The sequence below is a fragment of the Bison bison genome, unplaced genomic scaffold (assembly GCF_000754665.1).
Source record: "Bison bison bison isolate TAMUID 2011002044 unplaced genomic scaffold, Bison_UMD1.0 scf7180017864280, whole genome shotgun sequence".
Taxonomy (NCBI): domain Eukaryota; kingdom Metazoa; phylum Chordata; class Mammalia; order Artiodactyla; family Bovidae; genus Bison; species Bison bison.
This window is the reverse complement of record NW_011494852.1, coordinates 7,235,018-7,254,230: the sequence shown is the minus strand read 5'-3', so window position 1 is coordinate 7,254,230 and position 19,213 is coordinate 7,235,018. Positions and strand designations below refer to the sequence as shown.

Below are 19,213 nucleotides of genomic sequence, written 5' to 3'. Positions count from 1 at the left end.
TCCAGTTGATAAGAGTCTGCCTGCCAATCCAGGAGACCTGGGTTGGATCCCTGGGTTGGGAAGATCCCCTGGAGAAGGGAAAAGCTACCCACTCCAGTATTCTGGCCTGGAGAATTCCATGGACTGTATAGCTCATGGGGTCGCAAAGAGTTGGACATGACTGAGCTACATCTTCTCCTTTCTTTCTGTCAATGCAGAGGACACAGGTTTGATCCCTGGTCCAGGAAGATTCCACATGCCTTGGAGCGACTAAGCCTGAGTACTGCAACTACTGAAGTCCATGCACGTAGAGCCTGTGCTCCGCAACAAGAGAAGCCACCTCAATGAAAAACCTGTGCACTGCAACTAGAGAAAGCCTTCACACAGCAATGAAGACCTAGCACAGCCAGAAATAAATAAAATTTTAATTTTTTTAAATAGTCTTTGGGGAAAAACAGATGCAAGAAGGATGTTATGATTCCCCCAATTATGTAAGCCAAGTGCACATTCTGAGTTGTGGTTTCATTCCATATCCATAAAAGTACAGATTTAATTTCGAGGTTAAAGGATAATGGGTATTTATCCTTTAAAGGATATCTTTGGTCAGAGGAAGGACAAATTTCCCACCAGTGCTATTTATCACAGACTTTGCAGCCTTCGGGAAAAGCAGATCCTGTCTCTTTCTTTATAATCTCTCTATTTTTCCTGTAAAGAATATATCAGTGTGGAGCCCCTGACATCAGCTCCCTTGATTGTTTAGTCTGAAGCATGACTGAAGTAAAAGAAGAAGTAAAGTCGCTCCGTCGTGTCCGACTCTTTGCGACCCCATGGACTGTAGCCTACCAGGCTCCTCCCATGGGATTTCCCAGGCAAGAGTACTGGAATGGGTTGCCATTTCCTTCTCCAGAGGATCTTCCCCAACCAGGGATCAAACCCGGGTCTCCTGCATTGTAGGCAGACACTTAACCATCTGAGCCACCAGGAAAGCATGACTGAAATTGTCCTCAAATGATTCTGAAACACTGGTAGTGAGTCAGAGACAAGGATGCTGCAGCCACTACACAGGAGAAATACTGGGAGCAATAGCTAACCTGGAATCTATCTCAAATGTTTGCTTTCATCTCCCCCACATGAGCATTTTTGTTCAACACACCATAATTGGGGGGGTTATTTTAGATTTTGGGGGGGCCGCACTATACACCTACACCCTCGGCAGTGAGATCAGAGTCCTAACCACTGAACTGCCAAGGAATTCCCAATGCACCATAATTTTATTTATTTGTTTGCCTGCCCTAGGTCTTTGCTGCCGTGCACGGGCCTTCTGTAGTTGCAGCGACCGGGTTACTCTTCACTGTAGCGCACAGGCTTCTCACTGCAGCGGCTTCTCTCGTTGAGGAGCACAGGCTTTAGGCTCACGGGCTTCAGTAGTTGTGGCTCTCAGGTTTAGTTGCTCTGTGGCATGAGGGATCTTCCAGGACCAGGGATGGCACCCATGTCCTCTGCATTGACAGGCGGATTCTAATCCGCTGTACCACCAGGGAAGACCCGAGTAAACCATGATTTTGTTTAGAGCTATTCCTATCCCATCTAAGTCTGAAAATTCTTTTATTAAATATTTGTGATTTTCCAGGCAGCCTGAGGGTAGCAGCAATGGACCTTAGGTCTCCAAACTAGCCTGGGCACCTTAAAGGAGCCACACACACTTAAGAGACTGCAGAGCTGTGGGGGGAAGTTGTGTTTGAAGCAACACAGGCTGGATGTTGTGTTTTATCAATGTAGGGCTTAGGAAAATAAAAATTCAACTTTATGATATGCAGATGAGACCTAATGCCTCAAAATAACTACTCCTGACAGGGCAGAAAACAGTGAGTCACTATATTTGCTGATGCCCCTATATCACGACGGAGGTTATCGTGAGCAACATTAAAGGGGGAATTTCTTTATATTTCTCATGTTATTTAGAATAAAGAAAAATAATTGGAGAGTCAGTACTTAAGATGCATGTTGCAATATTATGAGACACAAAAATAATGGTAATGAACGTGTAACTATGGAGAAAATGATTTATAATTACAATGAAAAACATAGGTGAATCGTAAAAATAATGTGTGAAAGAAACCAGACACAAGAGTATATAAACTTCAAAAAAAAAAAAAGCAAAATTAAGGAATGAACCCCCAGGTAGTAAAACAAAAAGAAAAGCAAGAAAATGATTACCATTCCCACTACTATATCATCAGTATAGTAGCTACCCCCGGGTAGAAAGTGATAAGAAGGGAGGAAGGATTCTGGGATACTAGAAATAATTCCTTGACCCGAGTGGTGGTCATACGGACGTTCACTTTGCGATAAGTCATTCGGTATATTTTGTATATTTATATTTATACTTTGGATATTTTTTTATATTTTGTATATTTTTTTCTGCACGGTATGTTGTACAAAAAGAAGGTTTAGAGGACTTTCCTGGTGGCGCACACCTTCATGGATCACAGTCTTGTGGTGAAAAGACTTGCCGAACTCAATGAAGCTATGAGCCATGCCGTGCAGGGCCACCCAAGACAGGTCATAGTGAAGAGTTCTGACAAAAGGCGGTCCACTGGAGGAGGGAATGGCAAACCACTTCACTGTTCTTGCCTGAAGAATCCCATCGACAGAGGAGCCTGGCGGGCTACAGTCCATAGGGTCGCAAAGAGTGGGACACACGACTGAAGCGACTTAACACACCGCCCTCGGACGTTCTGGGTAAGATTTCAGGCGTGTTGGCTCTTCCAGCCGCTAGATGGCACCTGGAAGGTTGCAGTCGCGTGGGCATGACGCATGCGCAGTGCTCAATTTCAGCAGCACACCCTACTCTCGTGCACCTGGGTTTGCACACACAGCGTGGACCAGTGTGCACAGCGCTCACGCATGCGCAGTTACGTACACTTACGTGCACATCGCTAACCGCGCTGTGCCGTTATCCCAGTATTTGTGGGAGCGGCCGAGCTGACCCCGCGATCCGGAATGTCCGAGCTGCCCGCGAACCAAGGTGTCCCACCGGCGGGCGCAGCAAATGACAACGGCGACGTCCGGCAGGCGGAGGTAGGCGGCAGGAGGCGGGAGCCGGCCCCCGCGCAGCCTGTGGCGGCCAGGGACCGTCCGATGGCGGCGGCCGTAGAAGGTTCGATGGCTTCACCCGTGGAAGGTCCAGTGCCGGAGGCCAGGGAAGGTCCGATGGCGGCGTCCCGAGAAGGCCTGGGGGCAGCGGCCAGGGAAGCCCGGATGGCAGAGGTCGCCCGATTGTTGGCGGAGCCAGCGGAGGAAGAGGGTCCCGAGGGCAGACTCCGGTCCAGGCCCGGGAACGGCCCAGGTCTGGCTGCGTTGCCGTATCTCCGCCTCCGTCACCCACTTGGCGTTTTAGGAATTAATTACCAGCAGTTCCTCCGCCACTATCTGGAACACTACCCGATTGCCCCTGGCCGAATTCAGGAGCTTGAAGGACGCCGCAGGAGATTTGTGGAAGCCTGCAGAGCCAGGGAAGCGGCGTTTGACGCCGAATATCAGCGGAATCCGCAGAGGATGGATTTTGATATTTTAACATTTAGTATAACTCTGACTGCATCTGAAATTATCAATCCTCTGATAGAAGAACTTGGTTGTGATAAGTTTATCAGTAGAGAATAGTTTAATGATGCAACTACTTTCAGAAGAACCTCTGCCTTCAAGACAGTGTTATATACCACTCCTGTAACTTGATTTTACAAAGTACGTGAGAATAAGGCAAAGCACAGCTGGGGGAAAAAAGGAAGCTTATCAAGAAAAACTCAGAAGAAATGGAAAAAAGGTCAAAACCTTATGACTCTTCTGACTTTGAGTTTGTGGTTAATCCAGATTCTTTTCCCTGCATTGTGGAAATGTCTTTTCAAATTGCTTCACTGAGGTGAAGAATGGTTTTCTAAAATTGAGACTTGATGAAGAAAAACTGCCAATAGAGCCCATGGTGATGAAAGAAATCATCAAATAGCAGTGATAGGAATAGGAATTCCTGTAGGACTGGAAGGCCATGGAGAGAACTGGAAATTGTCAGTTCTGATAATTCCTCTTGAGTTTTCTTCATGTCAGTTTCAATAGAAGTTTTTAGTGTAAGATTGGTTTTGTGTTTTATGAGGCATTTCAAAGGACAAGCAAAGTCAATGCTGCATATATTAGATAAATTGTGTATTCAAGAATATCTGAAATTTCTGGATTTTTTAAAATACCTTTTTGGTAAATACTTACAAGCCCCCCAGATATAAAACACACAATGAAAAGTCTTCTATCTCTGTCCCCGCTCTACCCAGTGCTTAGTACAATTCCCATCTGTAACCACAGTACTTCCGTCTTTCCAGTTTCCCTTTATATACACAAGTAAATGCAAAGCTGGGTCGTTTTTTGGTTTTGCTTTCTTCATTACAGAAGTTGGCAAATTATATTTATTGATTTATGCATTGCATTTTCAGTAAGAACTTAAGGATCATTCCAAACCACTCTATTTCCTCATTCTTTTTTAGAGGTGTATTTCATTCCATTCTGTGGTTATGTTGTAATTTACATAATCAGGAACATACTGATGGGCATTTAGATTTTTTTCCCATCATTTTCTATTGGCCAAAAAATAAAAAGCTATAATAGTTAATCTTGTCTGCATATTTCAGCATGGGCACAAATACAGTATTACTCTGATTCTAAATGCAGTTTTCATATATTGACATCTCTGAAGTTGAGGTCTATCTTCCATTTGATGGTAAATATAGCATTTTCATAAAAATAATGGCACATCTTAGATTCTTTATTATATAGAATATCTGTAGTACGTGCGTGCATGCTAAGTCGCTTCAATCATGTCCAACTCTATGGACTGCAACCCTATGGACTGTAGCCTGCTAGGCTCCTCTGTCCATGGGATTCTCCAGGCAAGAATACTGGAGTGGCTTGCCATGCCCTCCTCCAGAAGATCTTCCCAACCCAGGGATTGAATCTGCGTCAAACCTGTGTCTCTTACATCTCCTGCATTGGCAGATGGGTTCTTCACCATAGCACCACCTGGGAAACTCTCTGTAGTAAGTTTGTAGGATTTCCAGAAGTGAGAATTCTGAGCTGAAAGCACCCATTGGAAAGTTTACAGATATTGCTGTGTTGCCTTCCATCCCTGTACCACTTTGCGCTCCCACCAGCAATTGCTGGTGCTCGGCATTCCCCCTATAGCCTCACCAACAGTGTTATCAAATGTCTGAATTTTGCCAATCTAGAAAGTTCAAAAATGGCATGAGTTTTAATTTGCTTTTCTCTCATTTGACTCGCATGTATTCCCTTTTCCGTGAACTATCTGTTCATCTCTTTTGTGTGTATGTAATTTTATTTATTAATTTATTTTTGGCTGTGCTGGGCCTTCACTTGCTGTGTGGGCTTTCTCTGGTTGCAGACAGCAGGAGCTACTCTGCGGTTGCAGTGCCTGGTCTTCTCACTGTGGTGGCTTCTCTTGTTGAGGCACTAGGGCTCTCGGGCTTGCGGGCTTCAGTAGATGTGGCGTGTGGGCTCAGGGGTTGCAGATTCCAGGCTCTAGAGCACAGGCTGAATAGTTGAGGCACACAGGCTTAGTTGCTCCAAGACCTTTGGAATCTTCCCAGATCAGGGATTGAGCCCGTGTTTCCTGTATTGGCAGGCAGATTCTTTACCACTGAGCCACCAGGGAAGCCCCTGTTCATATCTTTTCTCTATTTCTCTCCTGAATCATTTTGTCCTTTCTTTATTGATTGTGGTAACTACTAATGACATAGTGAGATGAGATATGATAATAGATTATAATGTGAGTTACGGATATTTTTTCCTCTCATCATTTGTCTTTCATTTTCCTGAAAGCCTTTTGGCATGGAGATTTTTGCTTTTGTTTCCTCTTTTCTTTTAAACCTGCCAGATTTGGGGAATTCCTTATCAGTCCAGTGCTGGGGTATGGGTTTGATCCCTAGTGGGGAAACAAAGATTCTGCAAGCTTCCAGGCATGGCCATAAAAAAAAGAGAGAAAAACCTGCAAGATTTGGAATCTCAAGGTTTTCTTGGTATATGTATATGGTTTCATGATTCATATTTGAATCTTTGAACTATATGGAATTTATCCTGATGTACATACAGTATGAAGTAACGATCCAATTTTCTTTTTTAGATGGCTACCTGGCTGCCCCAACACCAGTTACTAACTAGCCCAGCTTTTCCCTACTAACTTTGTTTAAAGATGCTTCTTCATCATATACTAAACTGTAGCTTAAATTTTCTGATTAATTTTACATGTAATGGTAATGGTCTTTGTCACTAAGTTCTGTCCCACTCTCTGTGACCCCAGGGATTGTAGCCCACCAGGCTTCTCTGTGCATGAAGTTTCCCAGGCAAGAATACTAGAGTAGGTTGCCATTTCCTTCTTCAGGGGATCTTCCCAATCCAAGGATCAAACCCACATCTCCTGCACTGACAGGTGGATACTTTGCTGCTGAACCACCAGGGAAGCCCATCTCATTATCCTCCATTTTCAGAGTGTTCTGGTTATTTTTGTTTATGTTTATTACTATATCAACCTCAAAGTCAGCTTACCTTATTTCAAACAAAGTTCTTTATTAGAATCACATTACATTTAATAGATTTGGAATAACTGCTGTTTCTAACATATCCAAATGATTCGTTTTTCCATTTTTTAAAAATTGAACTTTATTTACTTCTTTATTTTTGGCGGCACTGGGTCTTCGTGGCTTTGTGCAGGCTTTTCTCTAGTTACAGCAAGCAGGGGTCACTCCTCTTCGGTGGGGTGTGCAGGCTTTTCACTGCGGTGGCTTCTCTTGTGGAGCACAGGCTCTGGGCTCACAAGCTCAGTAGTTGTGGCTCACGGGTTTAGTTGCTCTGCTACGTGTGGAATTCGCCCCATCGTGTCTCTTGCATTGGCAGGCAGATTTTTATCCACAGCGCCACCCGGAAGTTAGTCCCATTTTTCCATTTGTTAAAAACTTCTTTTGTATCCTCCAGAAGAGTATTAATGTTTGTCCTTAAATGAAAGTTCCTAAAGTAGGTCTTTCATTGGATCTAATCATTTATTTGTCGGTATTTTATCTTTTATGGTTTTTCTATAGTAAATGAGGATTATCTGTGTTATATTTCCTTCCTTTTTTAATGTTTATTTATTTGGCTGTGCCAGGTCTTATCTGCAGCAGGCAGCATCTTTAGTTGCAGCATGCAGGCTCTTAGTTGTAGCATCTGGGATCTAGTTCCCTGACCAGGGCTCGAACCTGGGCCCCTTGCATTGGGAACTCAGAGTCTTAGCCACTGGAGTACCAGGGAAGTCCCTGTGTTATATTTCCTAAAAGCTTGCCCATATATTTGAAAATAATTCATTGCTGCGTGTTTATTTGATAGCCTGTTAACATACTGATTGGAGAAGGCAATGGCAACCCACTCCAGTACTCTTGCCTGGAAAATCCCATGGACAGAGGAGCCTGGTAGGCTGCAGTCCATGGGGTCACGAAGAGTCGAACACAACTGAGCGACTTCACTTTCACTTTTCCCTTTCATGCATTGGAGAAGGAAATGGCAACCCACTCCAGTGTTATTGCCTGGAGAATCCCAGGGACGGGGGAGCCTGGTGGGCTGCCATCTGTGGGGTTGCACAGAGTCGGACACGACTGAAGCGACTTAGCAGCAGCAGCAGCAGTAACATACTGAATTCTCTGACTGTTTTACCATAGATTTTCATTAGAATCTCCTGGATTGGGGAACTTGTCATACGCGAATAGTGACAGTATTGCCTTTTTATAATCTTCATACTGCTGACTTCTTTCTCTTTGTTAGTTGCTTGGCTAGTACTTTCTAATGTAAAATAATATGAATGATAGTGAAACATCCCAGATTTTGTCAGAGGCTTGTTTTTTTTTGACTGTGCTCAGTCTCCATTGCTGTGCAGGCTTTTCTCTAGTTGCAGAGAGTGGGGGCTACTCTCCAGTTGCAGTGCTCGGGCTTCTCACTGTGGCTTTTTGCAGCTCCCAGGCTCTAGAGCCTGGGCTCAGTAGTTGTGCTCAGGGGGTTAGTTGCCCCTCGGCATACAGGATTTGGGGATTTTCCTGTATCAGGGATCTAAGTCATGTCTCCTGCATTGGCAGGTGAATTCTGTACCACTGAGCCACCAGGGAAGCCCTCAAAGGCCTTCTCATAATCTATGAAGGTATTATATTTCTATCTACCACCATGTTTGCGTTCTTGCAATTCTTGCATTCTTCAAATGATCCTTATTTACAAATGAGGTATAATTCCACCCCCCTTTTTTTTTGGCCCTGCCCAAGTGGTTGACAGGATCTTAGTTCCCTGAACAGGGCTCAGCAGTCAAAGTGCCAAGTCCTAACCACTAGACTACCAGGGAATTCCCTTGGCCACTTTTTAGATTCCATTTCTATGAGACCTGCATGCACAGAAACTAAATTTTGTTTCTTTTTCTCCTGTTAATCTGTCTTGTGTTAATTTTACTATTAGTCCAGCCACAAGACCTCAGGACGGATGCAGGGGGAAATTTCCCCTTCCCTACCAGTTCCTTCATACCTTTCCAATCAAATCCACTCTCACAACAGACCCTTTCACTTTGGTAGACTTGACTGAAAATCTGGTGGTGGGGGGGGTGGGGGGTGGTCACAGGGCTGGGGTCACCCCATGGAGGACAGTCCTCCCCACCTGGCTGGCTCCTTTCAACTTCTCCATACCTCAACCCTTTTTACCCTCTCTCCTCTCCCCCTTTCATCTCAGGAGCAAAATCAAGTCCTCTTTTTGTCTCTCAAAGCATTTTAACCTTTGCCCAGACAATTTAAGCGGTAGTGTCACCATGGACAGTGACTTGACACCAACTCCCCAGGTCAAGAACACAGGGCTCAGTTACAGACACGGCTATAAGTTCAGGGATCCCAGGCCTCTCCCACTGCTGACCAGCTGGCTTCAAGCTCGAGAGTTCTCACTACCCATTCAGGTTCAATAATGTGCTAAGATGACTCACAGAACTCAGGAAAGCACTATAGTTATGATTAGTTTCATGACAGCCAAGGATGCAAATCATAACCCCAGATAAAAGGAAGAGATGAGTAGGGCCAGGTCTGGGAGGGTTTCCCAAATGTGACATTATTGCCATCCTCAGGGACGCATCATCCTGCCAACACATCCATGAATGAAAACATGCGGTGAAAGTGAAAGTCGCTCAGTCGTGTCCGACTGCGACCCCATGGACTATACCGTCCATGGAATTCTCCAGGCCAGAATACTGGAGTGGGTAGCCTTTCCCTTCTCCAGGGGATCTCCCCAACCCAGGGACAGAACCCAGGTCTCCCGCATTGCAGGTAGAATCTTTACCAGCTAAGCCACAGGGATGCCCAACAATACTGGAGTGGGTAGCCTATCCCTTCTCCAGGAGATTTTCCTGACCCAGGAATCGAACCAGGGTCTCCTGAATTGCATGTGGATTGTTTACCAACTAAGATATGATGGAAGCCTGAAAACATGCAGAGTATTTACCAACCAGGGAAGCTCACCGAGCCCTGAACACGTTAGTCGCTCAGTCACATCCGACTTTTTGCATCTCCATGGACTGTAGCCCCCCAGGTTCCTCCGTCCATGGAATTCTCTAGGCAAGAAAACTGGAATGGGTAGCCATTCCATTCTCCAGGGGATCTTCCTGATCCAGGGATTGAACCCAGGTCTCCTGTATTGTAGGCTCAGACTTAAATTGCAAGGTTCAAACTCCCTAAAACTCAGTGGTGGCCCAAACCTCTCCCCACCTGAGTAACAAAGACACTCCTATTATAACAGGGACAGCTGCTAGCAGGCACGCATTACCGTTACTAGGCAACCATTACCGTTACCTGGCAACCATTAATCGCCATACTGCTTGCTAGCTCGGAGGTTAGAGGCCTCCTTTGGCCAGTGATCCTGCGGTTGGTGGTTCTCCTGTGGAGACTGAGGTAAGAAGTGGATCACAACCTTCTCCCAGGGGCCCTCCTGACTCTCCAGCCTTGGGCTGGAGGGTGAGCTGAGAAGCCGAGGGAACAGCCTGGGGCTGTGTCCAACAGGACTCCAGGGGCCTCACCAAGGCCACGCACTGGCAGGGCCCAGGCCTTGAGGCAGCGGTGAGCCTCGTCTATCCCGGCCCCTGTGACCTAATGGCACTGGCAGCCAGCATGGGTCACAGTCTGCGGGACTGGGCCCCTGTTTGGGCAGCCTGAAGTCTGAGGGCCTGTTAAATCCTGGGCACCCAGCCCCTCAGAGATGACAGCTGGGCAGGGCCTGGGGACCTGGCCTGGAGGGTGCCATCAGCTGAGATCTGCCTCTTCAGCCAGACCTGGGCACTGGTGGGAGGACCCAGACTGGGTGCTGTGCTGGATACATGCTCCCTGGAGAGGTAACAATCCCTGCAGGGACATCCCCCTCCTCTTAGCCAGGACCTGGATTCAGAGTGAGAGGGTAACAGGCAGGAAGGCCAGGGATCTTCAAATGGAGGAAATAGCCTGCAAGTGTCAGACATATTTATCTCTCTTAAGCGGCAGGAGGAAACAAACTAGCAATATTTTTTCCTTCTCTATACAAATTTAAAGGGAGGTTTCTCTTAAAATACTGTGTTGCCATAATGACACCTGGTTTCGCCTGAAGTTAGCTATTCTCGAGTCTAGAGATAACCAATGCCTTTTTCGTATGGAAATGTTTGTCTTAAGCTATGCTAATGTGCTATGCCTTTACCCCAAACTCTGTCTCCAAGTCAGTTCCGCCTCTTGGCCCAGAACCTACTTGACAAACCAGTACGTTATACTCAGATATTGTTCCCCTAATCTATGTAAATGAAACTATTTGTATGGTGGTCTGCCCTTCTTCAAGATTCAAGTTAATCATTTTATGGCCCAGGATAAGCCATTTGGTGCCAAGATTATCCCAAAATGCATCTTATGGGTGAGGGGCCTGGTGCCATTCTGAATTTTAAGACATTCCTTTCTTTCGTTAACAGACTGCTAGTGACTATATAACATCCAGCTGAAGACTAGCAGGGGGGTACTCTTTCTGCCCCCTTCTGATGCCTATGTCAGGAGCTTTCTCTATCTCCTTTATACTTTAATAAAACTTTATTACACAAAAGCTCTGAGCGATCAAGCCTCGTCTCTGGCCCCAGATTGAATTCTTCTCCGGGGGCCAAGAATCCCGGTGTATTCGCGTGATTCAACAAAACCTTTCAAGAGGGTGAAAGTTGTGCCTTGGGACCTTGCCCTTTCTTGACAGAACAGAGTAACAGTTTGGAGATTTACAGGAACCTCATTACCTGACCTTTGACCTAACTTCAAGAACAAAGGATCTGACACCAGGAAACTTACACCAACCAACCATGCCTCTCCCTCACCTTGCCTGTAAAAGGGCTTTGCTGAAAGCTTTCGAGTTTGGGATTTTTAAGGCATGAGTCACATCTCCTTGAGCGGCCCTGTAATAAACATTTCTCTGTTCCGAACTCCAACGTCTTGGTGTTATTTGACCTCACTGTGCGTTGGACTTGCATTCGGAAATGCTGTCACTGGAAATTCCAAAGACTTACATGACACCTTCTGGGAACCAGGGACAAAGTCCAAGCAAATTAGCATGATAGTTCTTCCAAACTAATACTGGCCTCTCTTTATGAATTCTGGGGGAAAAGAGTCTCTGCCCCCAAGATTGATGTTCCAGTTCTCTCTCCCTAAAAACAAAGCACCCTAAAATTTAGTGGCTTTAGGCAACAACTATTTTTTCACTGTTCACTCTTCTGTAGGTTGATGGACTCAGTTTAGCAGTTCTGCTCTTGTGATGTTGGCCAGAAGCTCAGTTAGGCTGGAATGTCCAGGACTTGTCATTCACGTGTCTGCCACCCTGGTAGGGGCAGGCTGGAAGGCTGGGCCTCTCCCTTCATGGCGTTCCAAACCCTCTTCCTCTCCAACACTGTAGCCAAATTTATTTCTTTCATTCTTTCTTCTTCGTTGCAGTGGGTCTTCATCACTACTCTTGGGCTTTCTCTAGTTGTGACAAGCAGGGGCTACTCTCCATTTAGGTGCCCCAACTTCCATTGCATTGGCTTCTCTTGTTGCAGAGCACAGGCTCTAGGCACACGGGATTTAGTAGCTGCAGCATGTGGGCTCAGCAGTTGGGGCACACAGGCTTAGTTAGTTGCCCCACAGCATGTGGGATCTTCCTGGACCAGGGATCGAACCCGTGTCCCCTACATTGGCAGGCAGATTCTTATCCACTGCACCACCAGGCAAGTCCTGCCAGATTTCTTATGTGGCTGCCTCAGGGCTTCCAAAAGTGCAAAAGTAGGAAGCTGCCAGGCCCTCCGATAGCTCAGGCCACAAGCTAGCACATTTCTGCCTCATTCTATGGGCTATAAAGTCCCAGCTCATTTCGGGGGAGGGGAGGCCATACCAAAGGAGGTGAATACTGAGCGCTGTGGTTCACGAGGGGCCATCTTTGGAAACCAGTCACATTGATGATATACCCAACATGGTCATTCGTTAAGAGTGCTTTATATATGGCATCTCGTGGAATTTTCACAATTGTAAAGACTATTAGCATTAGCATATGCATTTTATAGATAAGAAAATTGAGGCTTACTAGCTGTCTCAATAAGGGTTCTCCTGAGAAATAGCACCAATAGGAAAAATTTCTGTCATTTATGTTTGTGTATATGCGCGTGTCCGATTCTTTGCGACCCCATGAATCGCAGCACGCCAGGCCTCCCTGTCCATCACCAACTCCCGGAGTTCACTCAGACTCACGTCCATCGAGTCAGTGATGCCATCCAGCCATCTCATCCTCTGTCGTCCCCTTCTCCTCCTGCCCCCAATCCCTCCCAGCATCAGAGTCTTTTCCAATGAGTCAACTCTTCGCATGAGGTGGCCAAAGTACTGGAGTTTCAGCTTTAGCCTCATTCCTTCCAAAGAAATCCCAGGGCTGATCTCCTTTAGAATGGACTGGTTGGATCTCCTTGCAGTCCAAGGGACTCTCAAGAGTTTAAAAGCATCAATTCTTCGGCGCTCAGCTTTCTTCACAGTCCAACTCTCACATCCATACATGACCACAGGAAAAACCATAGCCTTGACTAGATGGACCTTTGTTGGCAAAGTAATGTCTCTGCTTTTCAATATGCTATCTAGGTTGGTCATAACTTTTCTTCCAAGGAGTAAGCGTCTTTTAATTTCATGGCTGCAGTCACCATCTGCAGTGATTTTGGAGCCCAAAAAGATAAAGTCTGACACTGTTTCCACTGTTTCCCACTATTTGCCATGAAGTGATGGGACCAGATGCCATGATCTTCATTTTCTGAATGTTGAGCTTTAAGCCAAGTTTTTCCCTCTCCTCTTCCACTTTCATCAAGAGGCTTTTTAGTTCCTCTTCACTTTCTGCCATAAGAGTGGTGTCATCTGCATATCTGAGGTTATAAACCTCTTTAGACTCATAAAAATTATTGACAACACCAAAGAGCTCTTGTTTATGTGCATTATGTCCATCAATATTTACTGTATCAGAAATTAAGCCTAAGGTTTCTAAAATATGTATTTGCTTCATTTTTAAAATCTTTTTAAAATCATTAGGGAATTCCCTGGTGGCTCAGTGGTCAAGAATCCACCTGCCATCCACCCACCCATCCATGCAGGAGATGCAGTTTCCATCCCTGGGTTGGGAAGAAGCCCTGGAGAAGGAAATGGCAACCCACTCCAGTATTCTTGCCTGGGAAATCCCATGACAGAGTCTAGCGGGCTACAGTCCACCAGGTTGCAAAAAAGTCAGACCTGACTTAGCAACTAAACAACAACCCGTAGTTAGGGCACTTCGAGTTCACTGCCAAGGGCCCAGGTTCAATCCCTGGTCAGGGAACTAAGATCCCACAAGCCAGGCAGCACAGCCACCATAAATAAATAAAATTACATGTTAACTATTTAATGAAAAATAGCTGGGCTTCCTAGGTGTCTCAGTAAGTAAAGAATGCAGGAGACTCAGGCTGGATCCCTGGGTCAGGAAGATCCCCTGGAGGAGAAATGGCAACCCACTCTAATATTCTTGCCTGGAGAATCCCATGAACAGAGGAGCCTGACGGGCTATAGTCCGTCCATAGGGTCGCAAAGCGTTGGATACAACCGAAACGACTGAAGCAGGCACGAAAAATAACTGTTTCAGAAGAATGACATCAGCAACTTGGCAGATGAAAAACTCTCTCTCCTCTTCAATCTACAACCACTAAAACATTCACAATAAAGACACCTCGGTCCATCAAACCAGGTGTCCAGAGAATTCCACACATCTGTAGACGTAGAAGGGGTTATACAGGGACAAACCTTACAACCCTGGACACGGCAGAGGAGCCAGGTGCAACCCAGCTCCCCGCCACCCTCGCCCTCCCCTCAGGGGCGGAGTCTGCAAGGAGCGTGGATCCCGAAACCAAGGGAAGAGCCCACAGTCTCCGAGCCCCAGGCGGCGATACCAGCAATACTGGCAGAAACAAGGCATCAGTGACCCCAGAGGCACAAGGAGCAATAAGGAGGGTTTGGAGCAACCGTAAAAGCAATCGAAGGTGGAAAAAGCCAGTGTAACCAGAGGCAGCGCCGAAAAGAAATCCAAACCTTGTGCTATAGCACCACCTACTGGAAAACGGGAGAAACGCCTCAATTTTTTTCTTGCCGGTTTCCCCTCGCTCGCGGTACTTTAGTTCCCCAACCAGAGTTTGAACAATGGCCCTTGACAATGAGAACTCAGAGTCCTAACCACTGGACCGCCAGGGAACTCCCTGAAACGCCTCAATTTCTAACCTGTTAAATCGTTAGCATCAAGAAGAAAAGGGTCCCCTACTTCAGATACAACGGCAGAGGAGCAACGCGTCAAGAACCATGAAGAACCACGGAAACACTGTAACGCAAAAGAAAATGACAATCCTCCAGAAACTAAACTTGAAGTCGCGAAGAGTATTGAGATCTCACTGGTAAAGAATTCAAAATAGGTTTATGAAGAAAATCAAAGAGCTACAAGAACATTCAGAAAGGTAGTTTAGTGAACTCGGGATTAAAATTAATGAACAGACGAAATACTTTACCAAAGAAATTGAAACTCTAAAGAGAAATTAGAAATTCTGGAGCGGGAGAACTCAGTCAATGAGATGAAGAATACACCAGAAAGCACTGGACATAGAGCACACAATGTTTGAAAAAGACAATAGCAAGCTTGAAGATAGAAATCTATAAGTAATACAAGTAGAAGAGAAAATAGCAATCAGATTTTTTAAATGAGGAAATTCTAGGAGGGCTATCTGTTTTAGCAACAGCAACATTAGGGGAGTGGGTATCTCAGGAGAAGACAGAAGAGGGCAGAGAATTTATTTAAAGAAATAATACGGTGGGAGGGGGGTTCAGGATGGGGAACACCCATGGCGGATTCATGTCAATGTATGGCAAAACCCCTACAATATGGTAAGTAATTAGCCTCCAATTAAAATAAATAAATTTATATTAAAAAAAAAGAAATAATAGGAGGGAATTCCCTGGAAGTTCAGTGATTAGGACTCTTGTGCTCTCACTGCCAAGGGCCGGGGTTCGATCCTTGGTTGGGGAGCTAAGATCTCACAAGCCAAGCAGTGTGGGGAAAAAGAAAAGCCAGCCCTGGCTCATCCAGGAGGAGAAAGGACAGGCTTCTGGAGGAGGCCTGAACATCAGGCCACCAACACAGCTGCCAAGGTGCTACATGAAGCCTCTTTAGCCTTATGACCCTGATGGGCCGTGACCCCATCATGTGGTTTGGAAATTGTTCTGTCAAGTAGAACAGAGCATCAAAACCAAAATAACAAAAATGGGTTTGGGAGGGGGCACCATTATAACCCTGGGTCTACTCCAACTCATAAAAAGAAAGAAAAAGGAAGAATAGAAGAGCAGCCAAGGCAGCAGAGTGGAGAGGCCCTGGGCTCACCTCCTCTCACCCGCACGCTGGGGTCACGGCTATCTGCAGAACAGCCATCAATGAAAAGGAGGTGGAGCCTACCAAATGGGATCTTCCCTAGTGGTCCAGTGGTTAAGAATCCGTGCTTCCATTGCATAAGGCACGGGTTCAATCCCTGGTGAGGGAACTAAGATCCAGCATGTCTCACGGTGGGGCCAAAAAAAAAAAAGACCTAGGGAGGGGAACTTCCTTGGTGGTCCAGTGGCTAAGACGCCAGGGCCCAGGTTCAATCCCTGGTCGGGGAACTAGATCCCACATGCATCAACTAAAGAGCCTACCTGCCTCAACTAAGACCTGGTGCAGCCAAGTAAGTAGAAAAAATCACATACTTTTAAAAAGACTTAGGGAGGGAACCATGGTGAGGCAGGTGGGAGGACAGACTCATGATACCATCAAATCCCATACCGCAGGGTGGGCAACCCACAAGCTGGAGAACAGATGTACTGTGGAGGCTCTCCTCATGAGTGAGAGTTCTGAGCACCACATCAGGGTCCCCAACCCCTGACACCGCCACCAGGAAGAGGAGCCCCCAGAGCATTTGGCTTTAAAGTTCAGCAGGGCTTCCCTGGTGGCTCAAACGGTTAAGCATCTGCCTGCAATGGAGGAGACCTAGGTTCAATCCCTGGGTCGGGAAGATTCCTTGGAGAAGGGAATGGCAATTCACTCCAGTATTCTTGCCTGGAGAATCCCAAGGACAGAGGAACCTGGTGGGTTATAGTTCATGGGGTCACAAAGAGTCAGACAGGATGGAGCAACTAACACTTCACTTCAGTGCGGGATTCCAGGAGCCCCACAGGACTTGGGGAGGTGGAGACGTCCCTTTAAAAAGGCACTTTGCACTGGACCCAGGCAAAAGCGGTGATTTGGTGGGAGCCTGGGCCAGACCTACCTGCTGGTCTTGGAGAGTCTCCTGCGGAGGTGGGGGTGACTGTAGCTCCTGGTGGAAACACGGACATTAGTAGCAGACACGTTGACAAGCATTTGGCCAAGAGAGCGTGGCAGCTGCCAAGTTGGCTCCTTGGTGCTAGAACCTGGCCCCGCCCAGCCGCCTGTGGGGCGTGGGTTCTGGATGCCTCCGGCCAGGCAACTCCGGGCAGGCGCATGGTCCCAACTGTCTTGGTCGGAACTCGGGTTGGAAAAGAATTTCCAGACACAAAGCAGAATGAGAGGAGAGTTTATTAGAACAGGAGATGCTGTTAAAATGGCAGGCTTAGCTCAAGGGAGAGCCTAAGCCTTTCGTGGGCTACTAGCCAACTTTCATAGCCTCCAGACAAAGAAAATTCCTGCTGGAAGGTTGTGTTAGGTGGTTGGGTGGTGCGCCATAGGGTGTTTACTGGAGTGGGCATCTTTGCCTAATTGGGAGTCAGGCAGCTTGTTAGTGATGATCAGGGGGCTTTTGGAAAGGTTACAAAGGGGTGATCAGTCAGTTCCAGAGGTGACCTTGGTTCTGGGCTCTGCTTCTGTGGCCTTGGTGCAAAGCCTCGCACCGGCAGCACCAACAGCAACTACTGAGCCGGTAAGCTGCAACTACTGAAGCCGGTGCACCCTAGAGCCTGTGCTCCACAAGAGAAGCCACCGCAATGAGAAGCCCACACACCGAAACTGGAGAGCAGCCCCTGCCCTCCACAGCTAGAGAAAGCCTGCACGCAACAATGAAGATCCAGTGCAGCCAAAAAAAAGAGAGAGAGAGAGAAAGCTATGATCTCCTAGTGCAGGCCAGAACCCTGCTCTGGCCCCAGAAGCCACTAGCAGGCCAATGAACCTTTGGGACACCCCAGACCTCATATTAAACGGTGTCAGGAACCACCCCCCACCCCTACTCCACCATCAATGATCTGAAATGAGCTCTGGGATCCCTGAGCACTGCAACCAGACGCCAGGAGCCAGCTGTACCTGCCAGTAGTCTGGCACTAACCCCAGGACTTAGCATCACCTGCCAGTGGGTGGGCAACAGCCCCAGAGTCCTCAGGACTCTGACTCCATCCACCAGTGAGCCAGTGCTGGCCCTGGGGCGCCTAGTAATCTGCAACCAGCCACCTCACGAGCAGACCCCGCTCCCGCCAAACAACAGCCAGCAGCACTCACACAAGTCAGGGCCTGGCAACCAACCAGAGTAGGGGCCAACCAAGCCTATCAGATTACCCACACAGAGAAAGACCCACAGAGCCCACTTAGGGGGAACCCCTAGAGCATATATCTTAGTTTATGAGAGGGGAGTGCTCTGCTAGGACACACAGGCTGCCTCCTACAGAGGGTCACTGCTCCAGGGTCAAGAAATGTAACTATGGCGCTCTGGGACAACCCAGAGGGATGGGGTGCCAAGGGAGGCAGGAGGGGGGTGAGATGGGGGGACACATGTGCATCCATGGCTGATTCAGGTCGATGTATGGCAAAACCCACCACAATAGTAAAGTAATTACCCTCCAATTAAAATAAATTAATTAAAAATAAATAAAATTTTAAAAAAGAAAAATAACTCAACGTTCAAAAAAACTAAAAAAATAAAGAAAAGAAAAAAAGAAATGTTAACTGACCTGTCACATACATAAAAAGACAAACAGCAACTTACACAAGGTGAGATGGTAGAGGACTATGTCCCAGATGGCGGGACAAGATAAAACCCCAGAACTAGGTGGAGATAGGCAATCTACCTGAGAAAGTTTTCAGGGTAATTATCACAAAGGTGATAAAGAACTTAGGAGAACAGGTATACAGAGTGAGAAATCAGACTTTTTTTTTTAACAAAAGAGCTAGAAAATATAAAGAACCACCAGGAATGAAGGAACAGTAACTGAACCCAGGACTTCCCCAGTGGTCCGGTGGTTAAGAGGCTCAACTCCCAGTGCAGGGGGCCTGGGTTCAATCCCTGTTCAGGGAATTAGATCCCACAAGCCGCAATTAAAAAAAAAGAAAAAGATTCCAGATGCTACTGCAACTAAAGATGCCGCAGGCAGCAATGAAGATCTTTTGTGCTGCAACTAAGACTAGGTACAGCCAAATAAACAAACATGTTTGTAAAAAAGGGATGGGGGTTATTCGAAGGTGAGGGTCACCTTAGAACTCTGCTTACAATAAAAACCTTTATTAAAATACTACCTTATGGTTCCTTATATTTATCATATGACATATTGGGCTTCCCTGTTGGCTCAGACGGTAAAAGCGTCTGCCTGCAATGCCGGAGACCCGGGTTCAATCCCTGGGTCAGGGGCCCCAGCCGCCC

The 19,213-nt window shown here is 46.6% G+C and overlaps 1 protein-coding gene across 1 annotated transcript; it reads left to right on the top strand.

The window, feature by feature from the left end:
* Positions 1–2,831: 2,831 nt before the first annotated feature.
* EID2 (EP300 interacting inhibitor of differentiation 2) lies at positions 2,832–4,383 on the top strand. Its single transcript, XM_010849223.1, has one exon. The coding sequence runs from the start codon at positions 2,983–2,985 to the stop codon at positions 3,640–3,642; it is 660 nt and encodes a 219-aa protein (XP_010847525.1). The 5' UTR covers positions 2,832–2,982; the 3' UTR covers positions 3,643–4,383.
* The last annotated feature ends 14,830 nt before the right edge of the window (positions 4,384–19,213 follow it).